Source organism: Musca autumnalis, unplaced genomic scaffold (assembly GCF_047663935.1).
Source record: "Musca autumnalis isolate F117 unplaced genomic scaffold, ASM4766393v1 scaffold_1, whole genome shotgun sequence".
NCBI classification, from domain to species: Eukaryota; Metazoa; Arthropoda; class Insecta; order Diptera; family Muscidae; genus Musca; species Musca autumnalis.
In genome coordinates this window covers 235,308,773-235,328,848 of record NW_027411644.1, presented here as the reverse complement: position 1 = coordinate 235,328,848, position 20,076 = coordinate 235,308,773, and the positions used below count along the sequence as shown (strand labels likewise).

At 36.7% G+C, this 20,076-nt stretch overlaps 1 protein-coding gene across 3 annotated transcripts in view; it reads left to right on the top strand.

Annotated features, from left to right (window-relative positions):
* Nucleotides 1–6,133: 6,133 nt before the first annotated feature.
* Skel (DM13 and DOMON_DOH domain-containing protein skeletor) overlaps nt 6,134–20,076 on the top strand; it is a 62,665-nt gene continuing 48,722 nt past the window's right edge. For 2 of the 3 annotated variants that reach the window (XR_012409008.1, XM_073960520.1), the window contains exons 1-2: nt 6,139–6,358; nt 6,513–6,647. Coding sequence is in view for 2 of the 3 variants with exons in the window: in XM_073960520.1 (XP_073816621.1) it covers nt 6,587–6,647 (61 nt within the window). In the remaining variant the exon portion in view is untranslated. Of the gene's footprint in view, nt 6,359–6,512; nt 6,648–20,076 lie in introns of all 3 variants that reach the window. The other variant, XM_073960518.1, reaches the window with a different exon arrangement.

Here is a 20,076-nt window from a genome sequence, read left to right as displayed (position 1 = left end):
TGACGAACCTCGGTGATGATGATTCGATGATGTTCTGGAACGACGATGGTTGACGAAGATCGGTGATGGCGATGTTGGCTGCTAACGATAGTTGTTGGTGATCGGGAGCGAGGATCCTGATTGCTGCTACGATTTAGTAGTGATCGGGAACGTGTTGATTGATGTCGGGCGGTATGACGACGATCTGCTGCTGTTCGGAACGACTACTGTGTAACTATACAACTCTAATTTAATTACAACTACGGTCTCGTACAAACTACTGCGTTTGTATCTACATTTTCGTACCAGATTAGTAGACAGCGGAATTTTATGCAACCCCTGTTTTTGGTCCGATTCATGTCAAATTTTGGGACTGGGCATATTTTTGGCTTCCGATTACATTGCAATCGAAACATATGACATATGCAACAAATATTTCAATAATAGTCCATATTTATATTAGGCAATTTTCCTTGCGGCAATTGTCAGTTTGATGGAGAGAGAGGTGGGGCATATGGTAACCCTTTGCCTCTCAACACCCTCTCTCAACGACAAACTGACAATTTCCGCAAGGAAAATTGCCTAATGTAAATATGGACATAGATACAAAAATGTTTGTGTGTACAACTTTTCTGTTTAAAATTATCTTCAGACAAGTCAATAAAATAGCCAGCCACAACCTTCAAAATACCGAAAATCGGGAGGTATCGTTCTATGGGGGCTATATGAAGGCCTGAACGTAAACCGACAAATTTTAGGTGGAAAGTTGTTTACCCCCAAGGAAAACTTAATACCAAATTTCAGCCATTTCGGAGGGATATTGAGGGCACAACCTTCAAAATACTACAAATCTGGAGATACCGTTCTATGGGGGCTATATGAAGACATGGACCTATACCGACAAATTTCAGGTGGAGAGTTTTATACCCACAACGAAGACATAATACCAAACTTCAGTCATTTCGGTGGGATATTGAGGGCACAACTTTCAAAATACCGAAAATCGGGAGGTACCATTCTATGGGGGATATATAAAGACGTGGACCTATAACGATAAATTTCAGGTGGAAAGTTGTATACCCCCAACGAAGACTTAATACCAAATTTCAGCTATTTCGGAGGGATATTGAAGGCACAACCTTCAAAATACCAGAAATGCGGAGGTACCGTTCTATGGGGGTAGAATGTTTTATACCTCCAACGAAGACAAATTGATTGCCTCAACTTCAAAATGCCGAAAATCGGGAGGTACCGTTCTATGGGGGCTATATGAAGACGTGAACCTATACCGAAAAATTTCAGGTGGAATATTTTATACTCACAATGAAGACAAAATGCCAAATTTCAGTCATTTCGGTGGGATATTGAGGCCACAATCTTCAAAATACCGAAAATCGGGAGGTACCGTTCTATGGCGGGCCATATGAAGACGTGGACCTATGCCGACAAACTTCAGGTAGAATGTTTTGTACTCCCAACGAAGACTAAATACCAATTTTCAGTCATTTCGGTGGGATATTGAGGCTACAACTTTCAAAATACCGAATATCGGGTAGGTGCCGTTCTATGGGGGGCTATATGAAGACGTGGATCTATGCCGACAAAGTTCATTTAGAATGTTTTATACCCCTAACGAAGACTTAGTACCAAATTTCAGCCATTTCGGTGGGATATATAGACCACAAATCCTTGAATATATCTTTGCATATGGTTTTGCATGTGATCATTTTATGCAGATATGTCAAAATATGCACGATATGCAAAATATGCAAAAATTTCTGGGCCTAATTCTTTTTATTTTGTAATAAAACGAGTTTCTGTCTAATCAGATTTTCTTTACGACCATCCTAACCATATATGCATTTGCATAGGATTCCGCTGTTTACCGATTAGTTGTAATTGATAATAGGGATTCTCAACGGTCAGAAAACTTCCCCGTCACGATTGTGGTCATTGGAAATTTTGTATCAGAAAGAAGACTGGTTATTTAATTTTAGTTCTTAATATTTCATGGAGGAGAGATAATAAGTTTGGCCTAGCCGAACTTAACACTTTTTTTAATCAGTGATAGTAGTCATGAGGGCTGCTTTTACCTTTTTATGCCCTCAGCCTTTAGGCTAAGGAGGGTATATACACGTTGATACGATGAAAATGTGCCTCATCGAAATAATGGTTTTAGACCCCAAGTATGTTTGGACGAAATGTGTTTCAGACAATTTTGAGTCGATCTAGCCATGTCCGTCCGTCTGTCTGTCCTGCTGGCTGGAGCGCACGATAACTCTTGAACGGATGAACCGATTCGGTTCAAATTTTGGCTGTCGTAATATTTTGCCCAAACTTAGTTTAAGTTCGAAGATGAGCTACATCGGTCCACTCCTTAGTGCGCACGATAACTCTTGAAGGGAGTGACCGATTTGGTCCATACTTTGTATAGCGAAAACTTTCTACCAGAGTAATATGAGTTTCCAATATGGTCTTAATAGGTCTACTCCATCGGGTACCTCCCACACAAAATTTCGGAAAAGTTCAGTTTAGGGCCATCTCTCGAATCGCTTTGATTTTTGTTTTAGCAACTTGTATTCACTGCCCTCCATACGACGGTACAAGTTTTATCAAAGTGTGGCCTACATAAAGCGACAACTTTCTTGAAGTTGCCCACATCCAGGGGAGACCAAGTGCCAACTCCACACAAAATTTCTAGAACTGATCAACCGATTTTGTTCAAAATTTGGTCTTCGTAATGGTTTGTCCAAACTAAGTTTAAGTTTGAAGATAGGCAATATCGGTCCACATTTTCCGGCACTTCCCCAATGCTAAAAAATAACACTATCATGGTACGCACGATATCTCTCGAACGAAGGAACCAATTTGTTCCAAACTTTGGATCTTCTTATATTTTGTCCAAATTTATGGTCCATATCGGTCTTCTTCTCAAGGTACTTTACCCACAAAAGTACAACGTTTTTGTTATACTCTCAGCATTTATGCTAACGAGGGTATGTACACTTCCATACGGACAAAATGTGCCTCATCGAAATAATGGTTGGGGTCTAACCAAGTATGTTTTTTACGAAATCCGTTTCAGACAATTTGGAGTTGATTTAGGCATGTCCGTCCGTTTGTCTGTCTGCCTGACTGGCTGGCTGGAGCGTACGATAACTCTCGAAAGGATCAACCGATTTGGTCCAGTTTCCAGTACCTCCCCACAAAAGTTCGAAAATGTTCGGAAAATTTGTGTGCACGATAACTCTTGAAGGGTGTAACCGAATTAGTCCATACTTTGCACATCGCGAAATTTATTCCAGACTTAGATGAGGGTTTAATGTGGACTCAATCGGTCTAATCTTTCGGGTGCCTCCCACACAAAATTTCGGAAAAGTTCAGTTTAGAACCTACTCTCGAATTGCTTTGATTTTTGTTGTAGCAGCTGGTATTCACTACCCGTCATACGACGGTACAAGTTTCATCAGCGGCGAGTCCATACTTCCTGAGAAAATAGCTTGAAAGGTGAAAAAATCCCCTATGACACCTTGTGTAGTGGTTGGAGCGCAATTTTTTTTTTTTTTTAACAAAATTTTATATGTTAAAGTCAATGGCCACGTCGACTCAAAGACTCGCGGTAAAATTTAACAAATTTTGATACGTTATAATCTATGGCCACGTCGACTCAAAGTCTCGCGGTAAAATTTAACAAATTTTGATGTGTTATAGTCTAAGGCCACGTCGACTCAAAGACTCGCGGTGAAGTTTAACAAATTTCGATATGCTATAGTCCATGGCCACGTCGACTCAAAGACTCGCGGTAAAATTTAACAAATTTTGATATGTTATAGTCTATGGCCACGCCGACTCAAAGACTCGCGGTAAAATTTAACAAGTTTTGATGTGTTATAGTCTATGGCCACGTCGACTCAAAGACTCGCGGTAAAATTCACTATTCGCACTTTCACACTGTTTTCACTATGTCAACTCACCTCCTGTTTACTTGTAATCTTCGCTGGTGTCGCGGCTGGTAAAACTTTGTTCACTGGTGGGTGGTATACGACTGATCCCCAATTTGAGTACTCGCTCGCTTTTATTGCCTCGGTATTGACTTCCAGGTTTCTTTCCAACAGCCTTCCCGACGCTGCCACTCTGCTTCTACTCTCACCACGTGGCCTCTCGGATAACGGGACCTTGTTTGTGCTTTGAGTAACGGGACCTGGGTGGCAACGAAACAATTGGTCGATCCCAAGCCATGTGTTTTGGGCTCAACTGTATCTGTAGATTTGCCCACCGTGTTCGGCAATAATGAAACATTGTATGTAATGTATAATTAAGCTTTAATGACAAGCAGAAAAAACAAAGAAATAATTCGGAAACAAAATAATAATTCGAAAAAAAAACAAGTTCTGGACTCCACAAGGTCATCCCGTTTCGACGTAGGCCTTTTGTGTGGCCGAAAATTAGGGACGATTTTCGTCCTCACATAGTCCGAAGATAAGCCATATCGGCCTTTTTTTCAGGTACCTCCCCCACAAAATTTCAAAAATGTTCATCCTAATATATCTACCAGATATAGATCAGGTTCGAATATGGACTATATTTGTGCACTCCTTCGGGTACCTTCCACACAAAATTTCCGATAAGTTCACTTTAAAACCTGCTCTCGAATCATTTTGGTTTCTGTTGAAGCAACTTGCATTCTCTGCCTCAATTACGAAGGTAAAAGTTTTTTCAGGGGCAAGTCCATACTTCTTGGGAAAACAGTCCAAAAGGTGTAAAAAATCCCTATGGCCCCATATGTAGTGGCTGTTCACCCGATTTCGTTCAAAATTTGGCCTTCGTCATATTTTGTCCAAACTCTGTTCGAAGATGGGCAATACCGGTCCACAACTTTCGGTACTTCCCTCCAATATTTAAAAATGTTACTAAAATGGTGTGCCTGATATCCCTTGAACGGGACAACCAATTCGATTCAAACTTTGGATCTCCTAATATTTTGTCGAAATTTAGTTTAGCTTCTAAAAGGACCCATATCGGTCCTCTTCTTAGGGTACAACCCACCAAACAAGTTCAAAATTTGTGTCTAAGTGTAGTTTAGGATCTGTTCCAAGATCCTTTGGAAATGTATAGTAATGCTGTTTGTTGTGGTCCTGTTTACAACGATATTATTTTTTCCGTAGACAAGTCCATGCTTTCTGACATAGTGAACCTAAAACTTTGAGTTATACGGCGATCAACTGAAATGTTTGGATGGCTCATCGATATATCGAAAAGAAATGACACACAAAATAAGAACCACCTACAAACTGGACTATGCCGATGCATACTTTCAGGTACCTCCTCCCCAAGACTTTCGAGCTGTTATCCAAATATATTTTTGTCGGTAAGTTCATATGTCCAAAAATTTCCAACTGTCCAAAATCTGAAAACCTCCAAAATACATAATAATTGGGAAAAGGATTTTCCTTGTGTAGTCGGTATTCGATTATATATTGTCCATAGATGAAAGTTTCAACTCTGAGGCTGAGATATATCTCTGTCGGCAAAGCCGACTGATCCTTTTTACTGACATTTTCGTATTAATGTCTGCACATGAAGTATTTTTTGCCACTCTTTCAATACAAGTATGGGGACGTCGCGGGATACAATATACATCTAGGTTTTAAACAAAATTGTGTGATCCTCAGTTTCCCTCTATATCTCAGCTATAGACGATTCCAAGAGGAGACTAAGTGCAGAGACTGACATCTTCCTTTGGGCGACCTACGAGTCTCTATGTTAAGAATAAGTTAGACACTAAATATTTATGTATATGATACAACTTGTCCTCAATTTTCAACTGTGAATGATAATGGTTTCCCTTATACATTTTCAAATTATGGAACAGATAAATGTACCGCATCACAAGAACGGTACATTACTATTCATGTTAATTGAATTTTGTGCTAAACCATTGTTTTGTTTTATTCATCTTGGTTTTGTGTAAAGAAATGGAGTTTAGAGAATAAAACAAAAAGCTACACATGTATTCACGTATGTATGTGCAGATAACAAATATATTGTGTCCAGACAACTCAAATACGAACACCAACAACCTGGCAGAAGCAAAAAAAAAAACACACAAAACTAGCCAACAAAAGCTAAACAGGCAGCAAATCAAACAACCAGCCAGCCAGTCAGCCATCTAGTCAGTTAGCCAGCATCTGTAAGAGCCAAGTTATTATTAAGTTGGCATTTAAATTGTCAGTACGGTTTGGGTGTTCGTGGTGATCGGTTGGATAAAAAAGAAGTTAGCTCTCGAGAGTAAACGCTAAACTGGTCATAAGTTTTATCTGTTTTTGTTTCTTCTTTTAATTTCAAGTGTTGTCGGTTGCAAATTCTAATATCAGTGAATGTAAGAAAGTTTAGCACCACGGCAAAAATATAAGAGATGACAAATTTATAAAGGATAAGCATATCCTTAGAGAAAGAAAAATAAAAAGAAAATTAAAAGAAAAAAATTATTTAAAAGTGATTCCCCTAATAAATGTTTTATTTCCATTTTATAGTTGTTGTGCAAGAAAAAATCCTTTAACGGTCATAAAGGACCTTAAATAAAAAAGAATACAAAAATTACAACAAAATGATAAATCCACTGATTACACCAAAAATGCTTTATGCATTTGGATTAATTTGTTTAAGTTGTAAGTATTAAAAACAAATAAATAAAAAATAAATTTTGAAAAAAAAAACACACACACACTAACTATCCAGCTGTTAACAGACCTCATCGGCATATTCCTCCAAGCAAACATCATGCAAAAATAACTGCGGATTAATTATTCTCCCACAGTTTAAAAAAAGAAACAGAAACAAAAACTAACTACTTTTGTTGTTGCTGTTATTGTTTTAACATTTGAAACAACACAATTAGCAAAAAAGTTGTTTTGTTTTTTCGTGTTTGGTGCGGGGTACCACAAACAAAAGACTTAAGACACGAACTTTGTCTGTCTTACAAAGTAACCTCGATTATGTCAGCAGCAGCTGTTTAATTTTTGATTTGTTGTTACTATTGCTATTTTTTTCTTCTGTTGAATATTCAAATATCTTGAATTCAAAATTGAAATTAATTTTTGGGTTTATCTTAATTATTCAAGTTTGAATCAATTTTCCTTGATACAGTTTTGAAGAAGACCTTCTTCTGTCTGCTTTTTGTTTTGTTTTGTTGAATCGAACTGTGATTGACATGTGCAATGCTCTTGATATCACCGCAGCTACTGCTTTTGACCTTTTCTGCTAGATTGAAATGGATTAGTAGATTTTGGGTCAGAAATACGCTATAATTATGCTAAACATTTACATTTTTCGGAGAGAATGTTGGCCTTCGGGGGGGTTTAAAAATTTTGTGGACGGTGCCACCATGGTGCAATGGTATGCACACCTTGCACATTGAACGTCCGGTTTCGATTCCCAGGCTAGGAAACATCAAATTTTCTACTGTGGCAAAATACCCCTCAAGTAATATAGGTGATATTTCCTAAGTATTTCAGCCATGTAAAACTTCTCTACATGTGGTGTCGTAAAACATGCCTTTCGGACTAGGCGATAAACAGTAGGTCCCATGTCAATGAGCTAATATGAATCGGGGTGCACTAATTGATATGAAGGAAGTATTGTTGCCCCTTTCGGGATGATTGTGGAACAATTATGTTATTATTATTATTTTTTTTTTGTGGAGGTCGGATAAGTGTTCCAACTTCCACCGTTGTTCAACAACAAAAACCACCCATCACACTCAAAATCCTTTTAAGATTTGGTGAAATTGGGAGAGTCACCGTGGTTCAGTGGTAAGCACGTCCATCTTGCAATCATAAGGTCTGCGATTCAATGCCCGACCAAAACGTCAAAATATTCCCGCAGCCATGCAAATCTTCTCTACAATTGGCCTTGTAAGGTATGGCGTTCTGACTCTGTGATAAAATGTAGGTCCCATACCCTTGAGCCAATATGAATCGGCGTGCACAAATTGTTGTGGGAAATGTCTCCCTTGTCCCTTTAGAGATGTTGTGGGAATATATTTATGTATGTATGGTGGAGTTCATCCAATATTTTCAAAACTTTCATATTTGGACTGACACAAAACCTAAATATTCATTCAAATCACTTTTTCTTATAAGATATCGTGCATTCAAAATCAATTCTGTATGTTCATTGGAATATCATGCCGCTGTTTGTTGTTGTTGCATTCCGATGTCCAGCGTTTTGTTGTGTCACTTCCTACGTTATTCGCTACATACAAACGGGAGCGAAACATTGCTGCAAAAAAATAGTGATCCAGATCGATGCTTGATTTGAGAGAAGCCACCATTGGGGATGTTTGTGGCAACTTATGTTTGTATGAATATCGACGTTTATGTCCGGAGGTTCTTTGGCGCCTCAATATTTATAATTTTCAATCGGCTGTCTGATGTTTCACTGTAGAGGAAAATTTTTCCGACAGTTGGCCAAAGGATACGCGGCTTACCAATGTTGACATTCAAATCGTCCAGATATATTTTAATATCATGGTCTGGCCATCGGTCGTATTCTCGAAAAATATATTTTTGATCTGTCTTCGTTCGGGGCATGGTATTAAATAATGTATATTTTAATCGAATTGCCGCTAGTCGTTCATGTATCGTTATGAATCTGGAGACTACTTGTTTAGTCCCCCGGATAACAAAGCATAGTGTCTTCGTATAGCATGACAGGTAAAATGTTGTGAATCATCTTTCGGTTTTGTTACACCTCGGAATATAGTTGTTTAGAAATGTAAATATTTAAACATCGTTTCTACCAAATAATTTTTGCAATCTCTGTGCTCAATCAAATCTGCGCTCCAGTGGATTGAAGTTAGCGATACAGAAAGTAACAAAATTCGATTTTTGACATAAGGGTTTGCCTTATTTTGCAGAATAAGTGGTGGTAAAAATTGCAGGTCGATCGGAACAAAATTATTTCTGTGAATTTGGGTAGAACAGGAAGGTGAAATAAAAACTTTAAATTTTTTTAACGGCCTTTGGCAAATCGAAAGCTTACTTCTTATATTTTTGTGAACTTTTTAAGTACTTACTTAATATTCAAAATCTTGTCTTAAAAGGGGCGATTTCTTATTTGCGTTTCTATACCCTCAGCCTTTAGGTTAAGCAGATGTGTTTGACAAAGTCCGTTTAAAACAATCTGGAGCCGACAAAAGTTCAAAATTTTTCGCTGAATGATGCGCATGGTAACTCTCGAAGGTCCAAACGTTACATATCGTAACATTCCATTCAGACATAGATCCGGTGCAAAAGTACAAAAAAAAGTCTTGGATCGTTTTGAGCATTTTTGTTGCAGGTTGTCCTTGTTACATGGGTTACGACGGTGCCATTTTCTTCGGGAACAAGCATACACTTTCTGAGTAAAAGTTCAAAATAACTGATGAAATAAATAACTTATGTATTGAGTACCCGATTTGGCCAAAAGTTTGCACAACGTAAAACATCTTCCAAACATATGAACATGAAGTTCCATGAAGGATAACACATTCTAACCATTGTACGTCATAACATTTCTTTAAAAGTCATCGGACAACTTCATCCGGTATTTCCTTCACAAAAGTCCAAAATGTTCGATTATGTGCAGTTTAAGGGCTGTTCGAGTATTGTTTTGAAATGTTCTTCGAAGCTAATGCTTGTGCATTTCTTTACATGTCATATCTCCAAACGATAGCTATCAAACGGTATGACTCGTAAACTTAGATCCAGTTCCAAGATTCATTCAGTATAAGGTCTTTTCTCGTTGTCGTTGTGAACATGACTACATCATTATTTGTTTGGTATACGCGAATCCAAGACTTCCTGAGATATAGGCCCCGAAATGTCCCGATATTTAGGGTGACTCCCTTACACAACTCTCGCTCTAAAACGCAACGCAATGATTTTATTCTCCATGCTTCTGTCGAAAATGGCCCGAATGTCCCTACAATTCCGTCCAAGGGGTATTCTATATACTATAAATGAACGCTGGAAACTTATAAAACATCTTTTGTCAACTACGAAAATGTCATTCACTTTTAAAATTAGTAATAAAAAAATTAGTAATGCATTAATGCACACCCGCCATGCACTTCAATGCTGTTCTATTCCCAGGTCAGGCAACATGAAATTTTCAACAGTGGCAAAATACCCCTCAGTAATGTTGACGAAATTTCCTGAGTATTTCAGCCATGTAGAGCTTCTCTACAAGAGGAGTATTAAGACACGCCGTTCGGACTCGGCGATAAACAGTAGGTCCTATATCATTGATTAGGATTAGGAATAAACTGTTGAACCTTTGTGTGGAAGGTACCCTTAGGGAGGACCGATATGGGCCATTTTAGAAGTAAAACTAAATTTTGACAAGATATTAGGAGACAGCCTTTCGTGTGATCTTTTCAACATCCTGCTAGAAAAGGTAATACGAGAGGCAAACGTCAAAAGAAGTGGCATAATCTACACCAATAGCCACATGTTACTTGCTTATGCTGATGATATAGACATCATGGGCCGATCAGTAAAAGAAGTAACCGATACCTTTATGAAGGTAGAAGGAGAATCTGCTAAAGTGGGTCTGGCGGTAAACGGTGAGAAGACCAAGCTGATGGTGTCGACGCGCAATGCGCCCAACTGTTGAAGTTGTTTCCTATAATTTTGAGGTAGTAAAAGACTTCGTATACCTCGGCACCGCCGTAAACACAACAAACGACATCAGTTGTGAAATAAAAAGAATTGTATATTGGCCAACAGATGCTACTCCGGCTTAAGTAAGTACTTCAAAAACTAAGCCACAACTCGTCAAACAAAAATAAAGCTTTACAAAACATTGATACTACCCGTGCTGATGTATGGTTCCGAAGCCTGGGTACTTGCGCAAGCAGATAAGGCAGTGCTTGGTGTGTTTGAAAGAAAAATTCTTTGAAAGATCTACGGACCAATCTGCGTTGACGGTGAATATCGACGTCGTATGAACCACGAGCTGTATCTGCTATACAACGACGTCAGTATAGATAAACGCATCGAGATGCAGCGATTGCGTTGGATAGGCCATATAATAAGAATGAGCGATGATGAACCCGCTAAAAAGGCGTGATATCGTCCTAGCATTTTAGAGACATTTTTTTAAATATTGGGGAGAAGTACCGGAAGTTGAGGACCGGTATTGCCCCATGAAACTAAGTTTGGATATAATATGACGAAGACCAAATGCTGGACCAAATCGGTTGAACAGTTCGAGAGTTATCCTGCTCCCCGACAGCCACATATGGTGACATAGGCATTTTTTTACACCTTTCGGGCTGTTTTCCTAGAAATATGGACTTGCCCCTGAAAATACTTTTACCGTCATAATGGAGTTAGCGAATGCAAATCGCTTCAACAAAAATCAAAGTGATTGGAGAGCAGGTCTTAAAGTAAACGTATCCGAAAATTTGTGTGAGAGGTACCAGAAGGAGTAGACAAATATAGTCCATATTCCAACCAGATATATATCTGGTAAATATATTAGGATGTGCAAAGTATGGATTACATCGGTCACTCCCTTCAAGAGTTATCGTGCGCACAATTTTTCCGAACATTTTTGAACTTTTGTGGGGTAGGTCCCTGAAGGAGTGGACCGATTTGGCTTATCTTCGAATTTAAACTATGTTTGGACAAAATATTACTAAGGCCAAATTTTGGACCGAATCGGCAGATCCGTGGGTATACAAAATCAGTTCATATTTCTGTTACTGTTTATGTTTAATCAAATGCTGAGGGTATTTAGCTATCGGCTGATTTTTTTTTTTGCTTCTTATTGTAAAATCGAAAAATGTAACATTGACTTTCTGCTTTTTTATATCCCACCTCAAAGTTGGTTTTGTCCCTGAAATTTGTAAAACTTGGTAGTTATGGCCTTTATATATGTACAAACATCGAAATCGTCGATCTGAGACGATCTGTCTATGTGTATTTGTCCGTTTGAACCCTGTACTCACGCTACAGGTCGCAAAATGAATCTAATTATCACGAAATTTTATGTTCCCTTCCCTCGACCGGAAGAAATCGATTTTATTTTATTATGATTTTAGTGAGAGTCAAATAATATTCAGACGTTGGGGATGCAAACAAACTTATGCGCGGAAATAATCAATTTTGTATTCTTATGCGAATATCTCTGCTTCTACTAGGTGAATTCCCAAAAGCTTGACAATGAAAGTAGAAAATCTCACCTTTGCAATGATGATAAATAGGTTGGCTTAGGTGGTCAAACAACGGAAAGATCGCAATAGTCGCTATCCATCCACCCCATTTTCCATTTTTATACCCTACACGATCAGTAGGGTATTATATGTTGGCTCAAAATGGCTCAAATCAAATCGAAATTGTTTTCTTACCAAAATTAATATCTCGGCGAGCTGTGCCGATGTTGGTGGGATAATATTCAGGTTTGGAAAAAAACGTATGTGGAGAAAACAAAGCATTGAAAAATAGGGTTAAGTCAAGTCGGACTTTAGGAAAGGTTTAGAATTAAATAATTAACATTAAAAAACATACGAATATAAAATTTTCGAATGATTTGTGATATAAATGCTAGTTTCCAAGCTTAGCTTTCGTCCACCCACTAAAGGGGTGATGGCCACTTACAAGTTTTACAAATTCGAAAAAATTTTTATTGGCTCATTTTAAAGTCGATCGGACAAAAATTAGCTGAGATATGAACAAATGAAAGAGAAAATTCATTGTGATTTGTATGTAACATCGAAGTTTTGAACGCGTTTTTTTTTTGTCAAAATGGCATTTTGAAATGCGGTGCCCACTGTAGCTCGAAAACGGATGATCCGGTCTTCATGTGATTTTGTGGGATTATTATACACATAAAAAGTTGGTGCTTAGGTGAGAGACTTTTTAAAATTTATGGCGAAAGAACTATAATATTTTTAGTTAAAATCGAAAGTTTGACTTTGACAGTTGACAATTTTTTGAAAAATGTATATTTTTTAAATCCGCTTCGCTTAAATACAAGATTATTAGGTTCTAAATGATCCCACAAAACATATACTGATCGGTTTATTCGTTTTCGAGCTACAGTGGGCACCGCAAACTGCTTTAGTGAAAACCGCTTTTCGTACGCGCCTATTTGTCAGAACACTGTGCAATATTTTTCAATAAGTAGCTCAAGGTGTGGTCTATCAGATGAAAACAAATTCTTCTGCAAAAATTGGTAGATTTCGCGTAAAAAAATCATGAAAAAAGTCATTTTTCGTTCTCAATAAGTGGCCATAACCCCTTAAAATAACATTCTAATATGCCTGATGATCGGGCTTAAATCAAAATTTTATTCGTATTCTAATATCTCGGGCGTATTCTAAAAGCAAAGCCTGTCAATTGAAGAAGAACATATTGCCTTTACAATGATGCACAGTAGGTTGGCCTAGGTTGTCAAACAAGTGAAATATCGCAATAGTCCCATTTTGCTATTTTTATGATTTGAATTGTAATGACAAATATCCCAACTTTGTGGTTAAATACCAGAGATATGGAAAAGAATATAGGAAATCCAAGGAATAAACCTGATAATTAAAGTATATCGTCTGAGCTTTACATCAATACCAAATGTATTGATGGTCTGATATCATAGTTATTGCAAAAGACGCTAGGAACTTTCTTGAAAAAATTAGATTTTCTTTACATCTCTAAGTAAATTATTTTTATTATAACTACGCTTTACAAACACGGAAAATAAAATACTAAAAATTATGTAGATAAGTATGTTTTACTAAACTTAATTTTATGCCAGGAACACGAATATTCATTTGAAAGTATTGCTACTGAATGGACATGTCCAAGAAAAAAATCGTTCCTAAACGGCCTTTCTCGAAAAGTCTAAACTACCTCAAAAAGTTCAAACTGGCAATAGAAAAATAATATAAATTAATTAATGGGCAATAAATTAATCTTCAATATTATAATGCTGATGTGATAGAATAAATCAAATATTTGGGAACGAACATAGTTTAAGAATATACCACATCTTCAAATGCGGATGGATATAATTAACGACAAAACTTCATTACTAAACTTCATTGGCCTTATTCAATAAAAACAAATAACAAAACAAACCAAAAATAAAAATTAATTAATTTTTGAATACAGCAATCAAATTTTATTTTGTAGATCTACAAGAAAAAAAGTTCTAGAAAAGAGTGGAAATACCATAGATACTTCTCAATAGAAACTTGTTAACAATTAAAAACCTCAATCAAGAAGTTTGGAAAAAAGAAACATCCATCATTCATAAAATTAATTTATTATTTTTTTAATTTATACAAACACCCCGATATTATGGTATTAACAGCCAAATCACACTCCTTAATATTCTGCAAAAATTACCGTTATTTTTGTCGTTTTTTTGCAAACATACAAAAAATTGACAACATTTTTGTGTTTAATTAATTGGAACATTGATCTCTAATAAAAACAAAAAACTAAAGTTGCTCGGTCTTCAGGCCAACGACATTCGTTGGTATTCCATCTATGTTGACATTTAAATAACACCTTTTAGCTTGAAACTAACCAGTGGGTCACACTCGTACAAACGTTCGTATGTATGTGTGTAGATGGAAATATGCATCTGGGCCATTGCAATGCCGTTTTATTGGTTTCTAGTTTTAGTGGATTTTATGCAACTTTAAATGACTTTTTTGAAAATTATTATCATTAGCCTCGTTGAACCTTCGGCGTTTTGTACATATGAAGAGTTTTTTTTATGTTTCGACTTTAATTTTCGTTGTTTCTTAAACTTGTTTTTATGTGAATATATGTGTGTTATTTTGTTTTTTATTTCTTTAATAATCACTTAGTGTGTGTAATCTTTGATCAATTGGTAAGCCGATTTTTTTCCTTTCTTGTATTGGAAGTAATTACAAGTGATAACGAGTGTTGAGATGGGTTTAAAATTAATTTTTGTTGACAAACACGCATAATGGGAATAAGGGAAATACTTTCGATTCATTTTTTTTAACTTTCAAGTACAATTGTATTCCTTTAGAGATTTCTGGGGCCATTGGCAGCATGGGCAATGTGCTTACGAATATATAAGGGAAATGTATTTTCAACAGAATAAAATTAAGGTGACTCTTAACATAACAAGTAAAAAAGTATGAGTCGGCTTTGCCGACAGAGATATACCCTTAGCCTGTGTGGATTGAAATAGTTTTTTCCCAAAAAAAACCTATGTATTTAGGGGGTTTTCAAAATTTTTGCGCATGCACCGACCAAATTATGGATAGGATTAATAGGATTTTATCACAGTAGCCTACGAACAACAGGGCCACTAGGAACAACAGGGCCACTAGGAAAACCTTCGGTAAAAATGTCCAAAGGATCCTCGAACCACACAAAAATGTTGAACATTTGTGTGAGTGGTACCACAAGGGTTGGACAGATATGACCCCAATTTGAACATAAACTAAGTTTCGAAAATATTTTGAGATCCAAAGTTTGCTACGGTTGCTACGTCTATGAGAAATCGCGCGTACAATTTTAGGGAATATTTTCGAATTTTTGTGGGTTAGGTACCGGAAGGAGTGGACCTATAAGCACCACCTTCGAATTTCATCTAGTATTCGAAGAAATATTACAATATCCAAAGTGTGGACGAACGCAGTATTCGTTTCGAGCCCTCCAGCCACTACATATGGTGCCATAGGTGTGTTTTAAAACTTTCGGGCTGTTTTCTCAAGAAGTATGGACTTGCCCCTGAAAAACTTTTACTGCCGTAATTGAGGCAGCGAATGCAAGTTGCTCCAACAAAGATCAAAGTGATTCGATTGTAGGTCTTAAAGTGAACTTATCCGATATTTTGTGTGGGAGGTACCGGATGGAGTGGACAAATATAGTCCATATTTGAACCTGATCTATATCTAGTAGATGAATTAGGATGTGTAAAGTATGGACCAATTCGGCCACTCCCTTCAAGAGTTACCGTACGAACAATTTTTCCGAACATTTTTGAACTTTTGTGGGTGAGGTACCTGAAGGAGTGGACCAATAATGCTTATCTTAAAACATAACTAAGTTTGGACAAAATATTACGAATTTTGGACCGAATCGGCAGATCCGTTCGATAGTTATCTTGCGCTCCAACCACAACACACGGTCTCTTAGGGCTTTTTTGTACCTTTCAGGCTATTTTCTCTGGAAATATGGACTTGCCCCTGATGAAATTTATACCGTTATAGGGGGGCAGTGAATAAAAGTTGCTACAACCAAAATCAAAACGATTCGTGAACAGGTCCTAAACTGAACTTTTCCGAAATATTGTGTGGGAGGTACACGAAGGAGTGGACCGATTGAGTCCATATTGCAACCTCATCTAAGTCTGGTAGAAATTTCACCATGTGCAAAGTATGGACCAAATCGGTTACTCCCTTCAAGAGTTATAGTGCGCACAAATTTTCCGAACATTTTCGAACTTTTGTGGAGGAGGTACCTGAAGGATTGGACCGATATATGCCATCTTCGAGTTTGGACAAAATATTACGAAAGCCAAATTTTGTATCGAATCGGTTGATCCGTTCGAGAGTTATCGTGCGCGGACATAGCTAAATGGACTCCAAATTGTCTGAAACGGATTTCGTCCAAACATACTTGGGTTCTAAAACCATTATTTCGGTGAGGCACATTTTGCCCGTATGAAATCGTATATACCCTCGTTAGCATAAATGCTGAGGGTATTAAAAAAGTGGACGTAAACGTGAGTCTGGTCAAATTTTCTTTTCATAAAATCCTAGGTTGGGTTATGGCGAATATTTCAATAAAAGAATTACCCAAATCGGCCGAGCCGTTCTCAACTGATGCCATTGCCAACGAACGACATTTGATTTGTATTTATATAGATATAGCATTTTTAAAGAAATAGGGTATAAGGGAAGTTCCCTGCCCTCTCCGAAATTCAACAAAATTTGTTGCCCATTTTAATCGGGGTCATTTCTGTATATTCCGGGAAAATTTCAGAAAAATCGGTTCAGTAGTTTTTGTAGAAAAAATAAAAATAAAATATTTATTTTGTTTTTCAAAATAGTCAGGCTTAATCCCATAGTCGTTGTCTTAATATTTTATTAAGGATTAAGCCTGACTATTTTGAAAAACAAAATAGAAGTCGTCATCCCAAACAAAAAACGCCAACCCTCATAAAATATTTATTATAGTGGGCGTGGTCAAATTTTCTTTGCATAAAAACCTAAGTCGGGTTATGGCGAACATTTCACAAAAAGAATTATCCAAATCGATCCAGCCGTTCTTATCTTATGCCATTACCAACAAACGACGTTTGATTTTTATTATAAAGATTAGCAGGTTACATCTTTTTAATACATCCAATAGAAACTGGAATAGGGTCATCTAGTTCCTTGTTCACTGTACTATTTCCAAAAACGTATTAGTAACGTCATAAAATCTAGCCTGTGATATTACGTATACACAGTTTGTTCATACAAATGAGGTGAACCATTCCAGTTCCATATAGTTCATTTGGCACAACTCTAATGGAAACAGAGATATTTTTCATTAAAATATTACTTTCAAAACATTAAAATTGGGATACGTTAGCGCATGTTGCAATAACTCTGATATTCGATCATTAACATCAACATATTTTATATTAATTTAAAGCTCTGAGCGTCAAATTTCATTATCAGCTTCTGTTTAAATATATAAGTGGAGATATCCGCCATGGAAATAAAATTTCACAAGTTGGAAATTCGGATATCTGAGTGTTTTTTTATATATCTCTAGTATTTGACTACTTTGGTAACGCAACCTGGATCAGTTTAAAGCTCAAAAGTTATACTTTGATATTGCGCACTTCTGTTAAAATGCCCCCCAAATGGTATATTCGTTAATAAAATTTAACTTTGAAACAAATTAAAAATGATAAATGGGACATTCTTCAATAAAATTTAAATTTGGAAAAAAAAATTAAAAATAAGTTGGATTGGTGACTATTGCCATATCTTCATTTTTTGACCACCTACGCCAACCAACCTTTACATAGTTGTAAAGCTCAGATTTTCTAATTCCATTGTCAGACTTTTGGAATACCCTCAATAGAAGCGGAGATATTCTTGCAAGAAGAAAAAGTTGACTTTTTCTCCGACCATTACCAAAATCAATCATCAATAAAATTAAAATGATCGGTCACCCATCAACACCCGAAATTTCGTGCGATCCTATCCAAATTGCAACCTGTAGCGTTATTACAAGGTTAAGATGAACGGACATACACATCCAGATCGTCTAAGTAGGTGTACGACCATTATTTCGATGTGTTGCAATCTTTGGAACCAATTGGTGTAGTGTGTAAAAATGTGCCTCATCGAAATAATGACCTTAGACCTTAAGTATGTATGTTTGGACAAAATACATTTCAAACATTTGAAGTCTATTTATCTCTGTCTGTCTGTCCGTCAGTATGTCTATCTTTCAACGGATCAACAAATATTTTGTCCAACATTAGGTCGCTGTTGTTCTCACAACGGCAAGTCCATACTTCCGAATATAATGGTCCAAAAGCTTTAATAAACTACTAAAATGTCCGATTTGGCACAAACGTTAAACATGGTAAAATGCCTTTCGAACGTACATTAAACTCCAAGAAGTTCTATAATGGACAACATATTCGAGTACCTCCCTTACAAAAATTCAACATGTTCACTTCAAATAGTTTGAAGACGCTTTTGATATAATATATTTTTCGTGGGCAAGTCCATGCGTCCTGACATAATATTCCTAAAACTAACATTGGTCCAACCTCTCTCAGACGTACATCAATTTCCAAGAAGGCGTATTTCAGACAACACTTTTGATAGCTCCTCACAAAAGTTCTATATTTGAACTTAAGTTCAGTTTAAGGGCTGTTCGATGATGGTTTTGACATTTACATTGAAAGAAGTCCTTGTAATTCGGATTACAACGATATATTTTTTTCGTGTGCAAGTCCATGTTTCCTGACATAATGATCCAAAAGGCAAAAGAAATCTCAACATAACTATTGAAAGCAATGACTCCAAAATAAGATCCATTTCCAAAATAAACTACAGGCGTGTGTTGGTCCATTCTTTCAGGTATCTCTTACCAAAAATTTCAACACACTTGCTTTTTAATCCAGTTTAAGGCTACTTCTCCGATCGAAATTTAACAGCGGATAGTCCTGGTTATCATGTTAAAAACATTATTTTTTTCGCGAGAATTGATTATACATGGGACTTTATTTTTCATAATGAACCGAATGTTTCAAAAACCCGTTCCACGTAGTATTCCTGTAATATAAGACGGATTTTTTTGGTGTACACTGTGTGGATTTGTTCTGTAAGAGAAATTATTATGATACCTACCCCCACAAAAACCTAAAAAATTACGCTGAAAACTTTCAAACTCTATTGTCGTACAAGAAAATTGTATTTTTCGTTAAATGTTGTGATTTTTTTTATTAGGTCCAACATTCCTGTTATTATAGGTCCACGTCTTAATATAGCGCCAATAGAACGGTACCTCCTGATTTTCGATATTTTGAAGGTTGTATCCTTAATATCCCACCGAAAATGACTGAAATTTGGTGTTGGTCTTCTTTGCGGGCATAAAACTTTCCACCGGGAATACAACTTTCCGGTATATGCTCACGTATTCATATAGCCCCACGTATACATATAGCCCCATAGAACGGACCGCCCGATTTAGGTATTTTGAATATTTTAGCCATATTATCCAAACAAAATGACAATAATTTAGTAATTCATTCATTCCTGCAAAGAAATGTCCGTAAAGGTCCACGTTTCCATACATATAGTCCTTGTAGAAAAAATCCCGATTTTGAGAATTTTAAAATTTCAGCCACATCATTCAACCGAAATGGCTGAATTAATTTTTCAATTAAATTTATGGTGGAGGTTATAAAAAGTTTGACCCGGGCGAACTACACGCCTCACGGTGCCCTTGAACCAATTTTAAATGGAAGGTGCTTACACCTGAAAGTACAATGTTCATATATGAGAAAATTAAAAAACAAAAATTCGCCGTAGCACTTTTTAAATAAATCGGG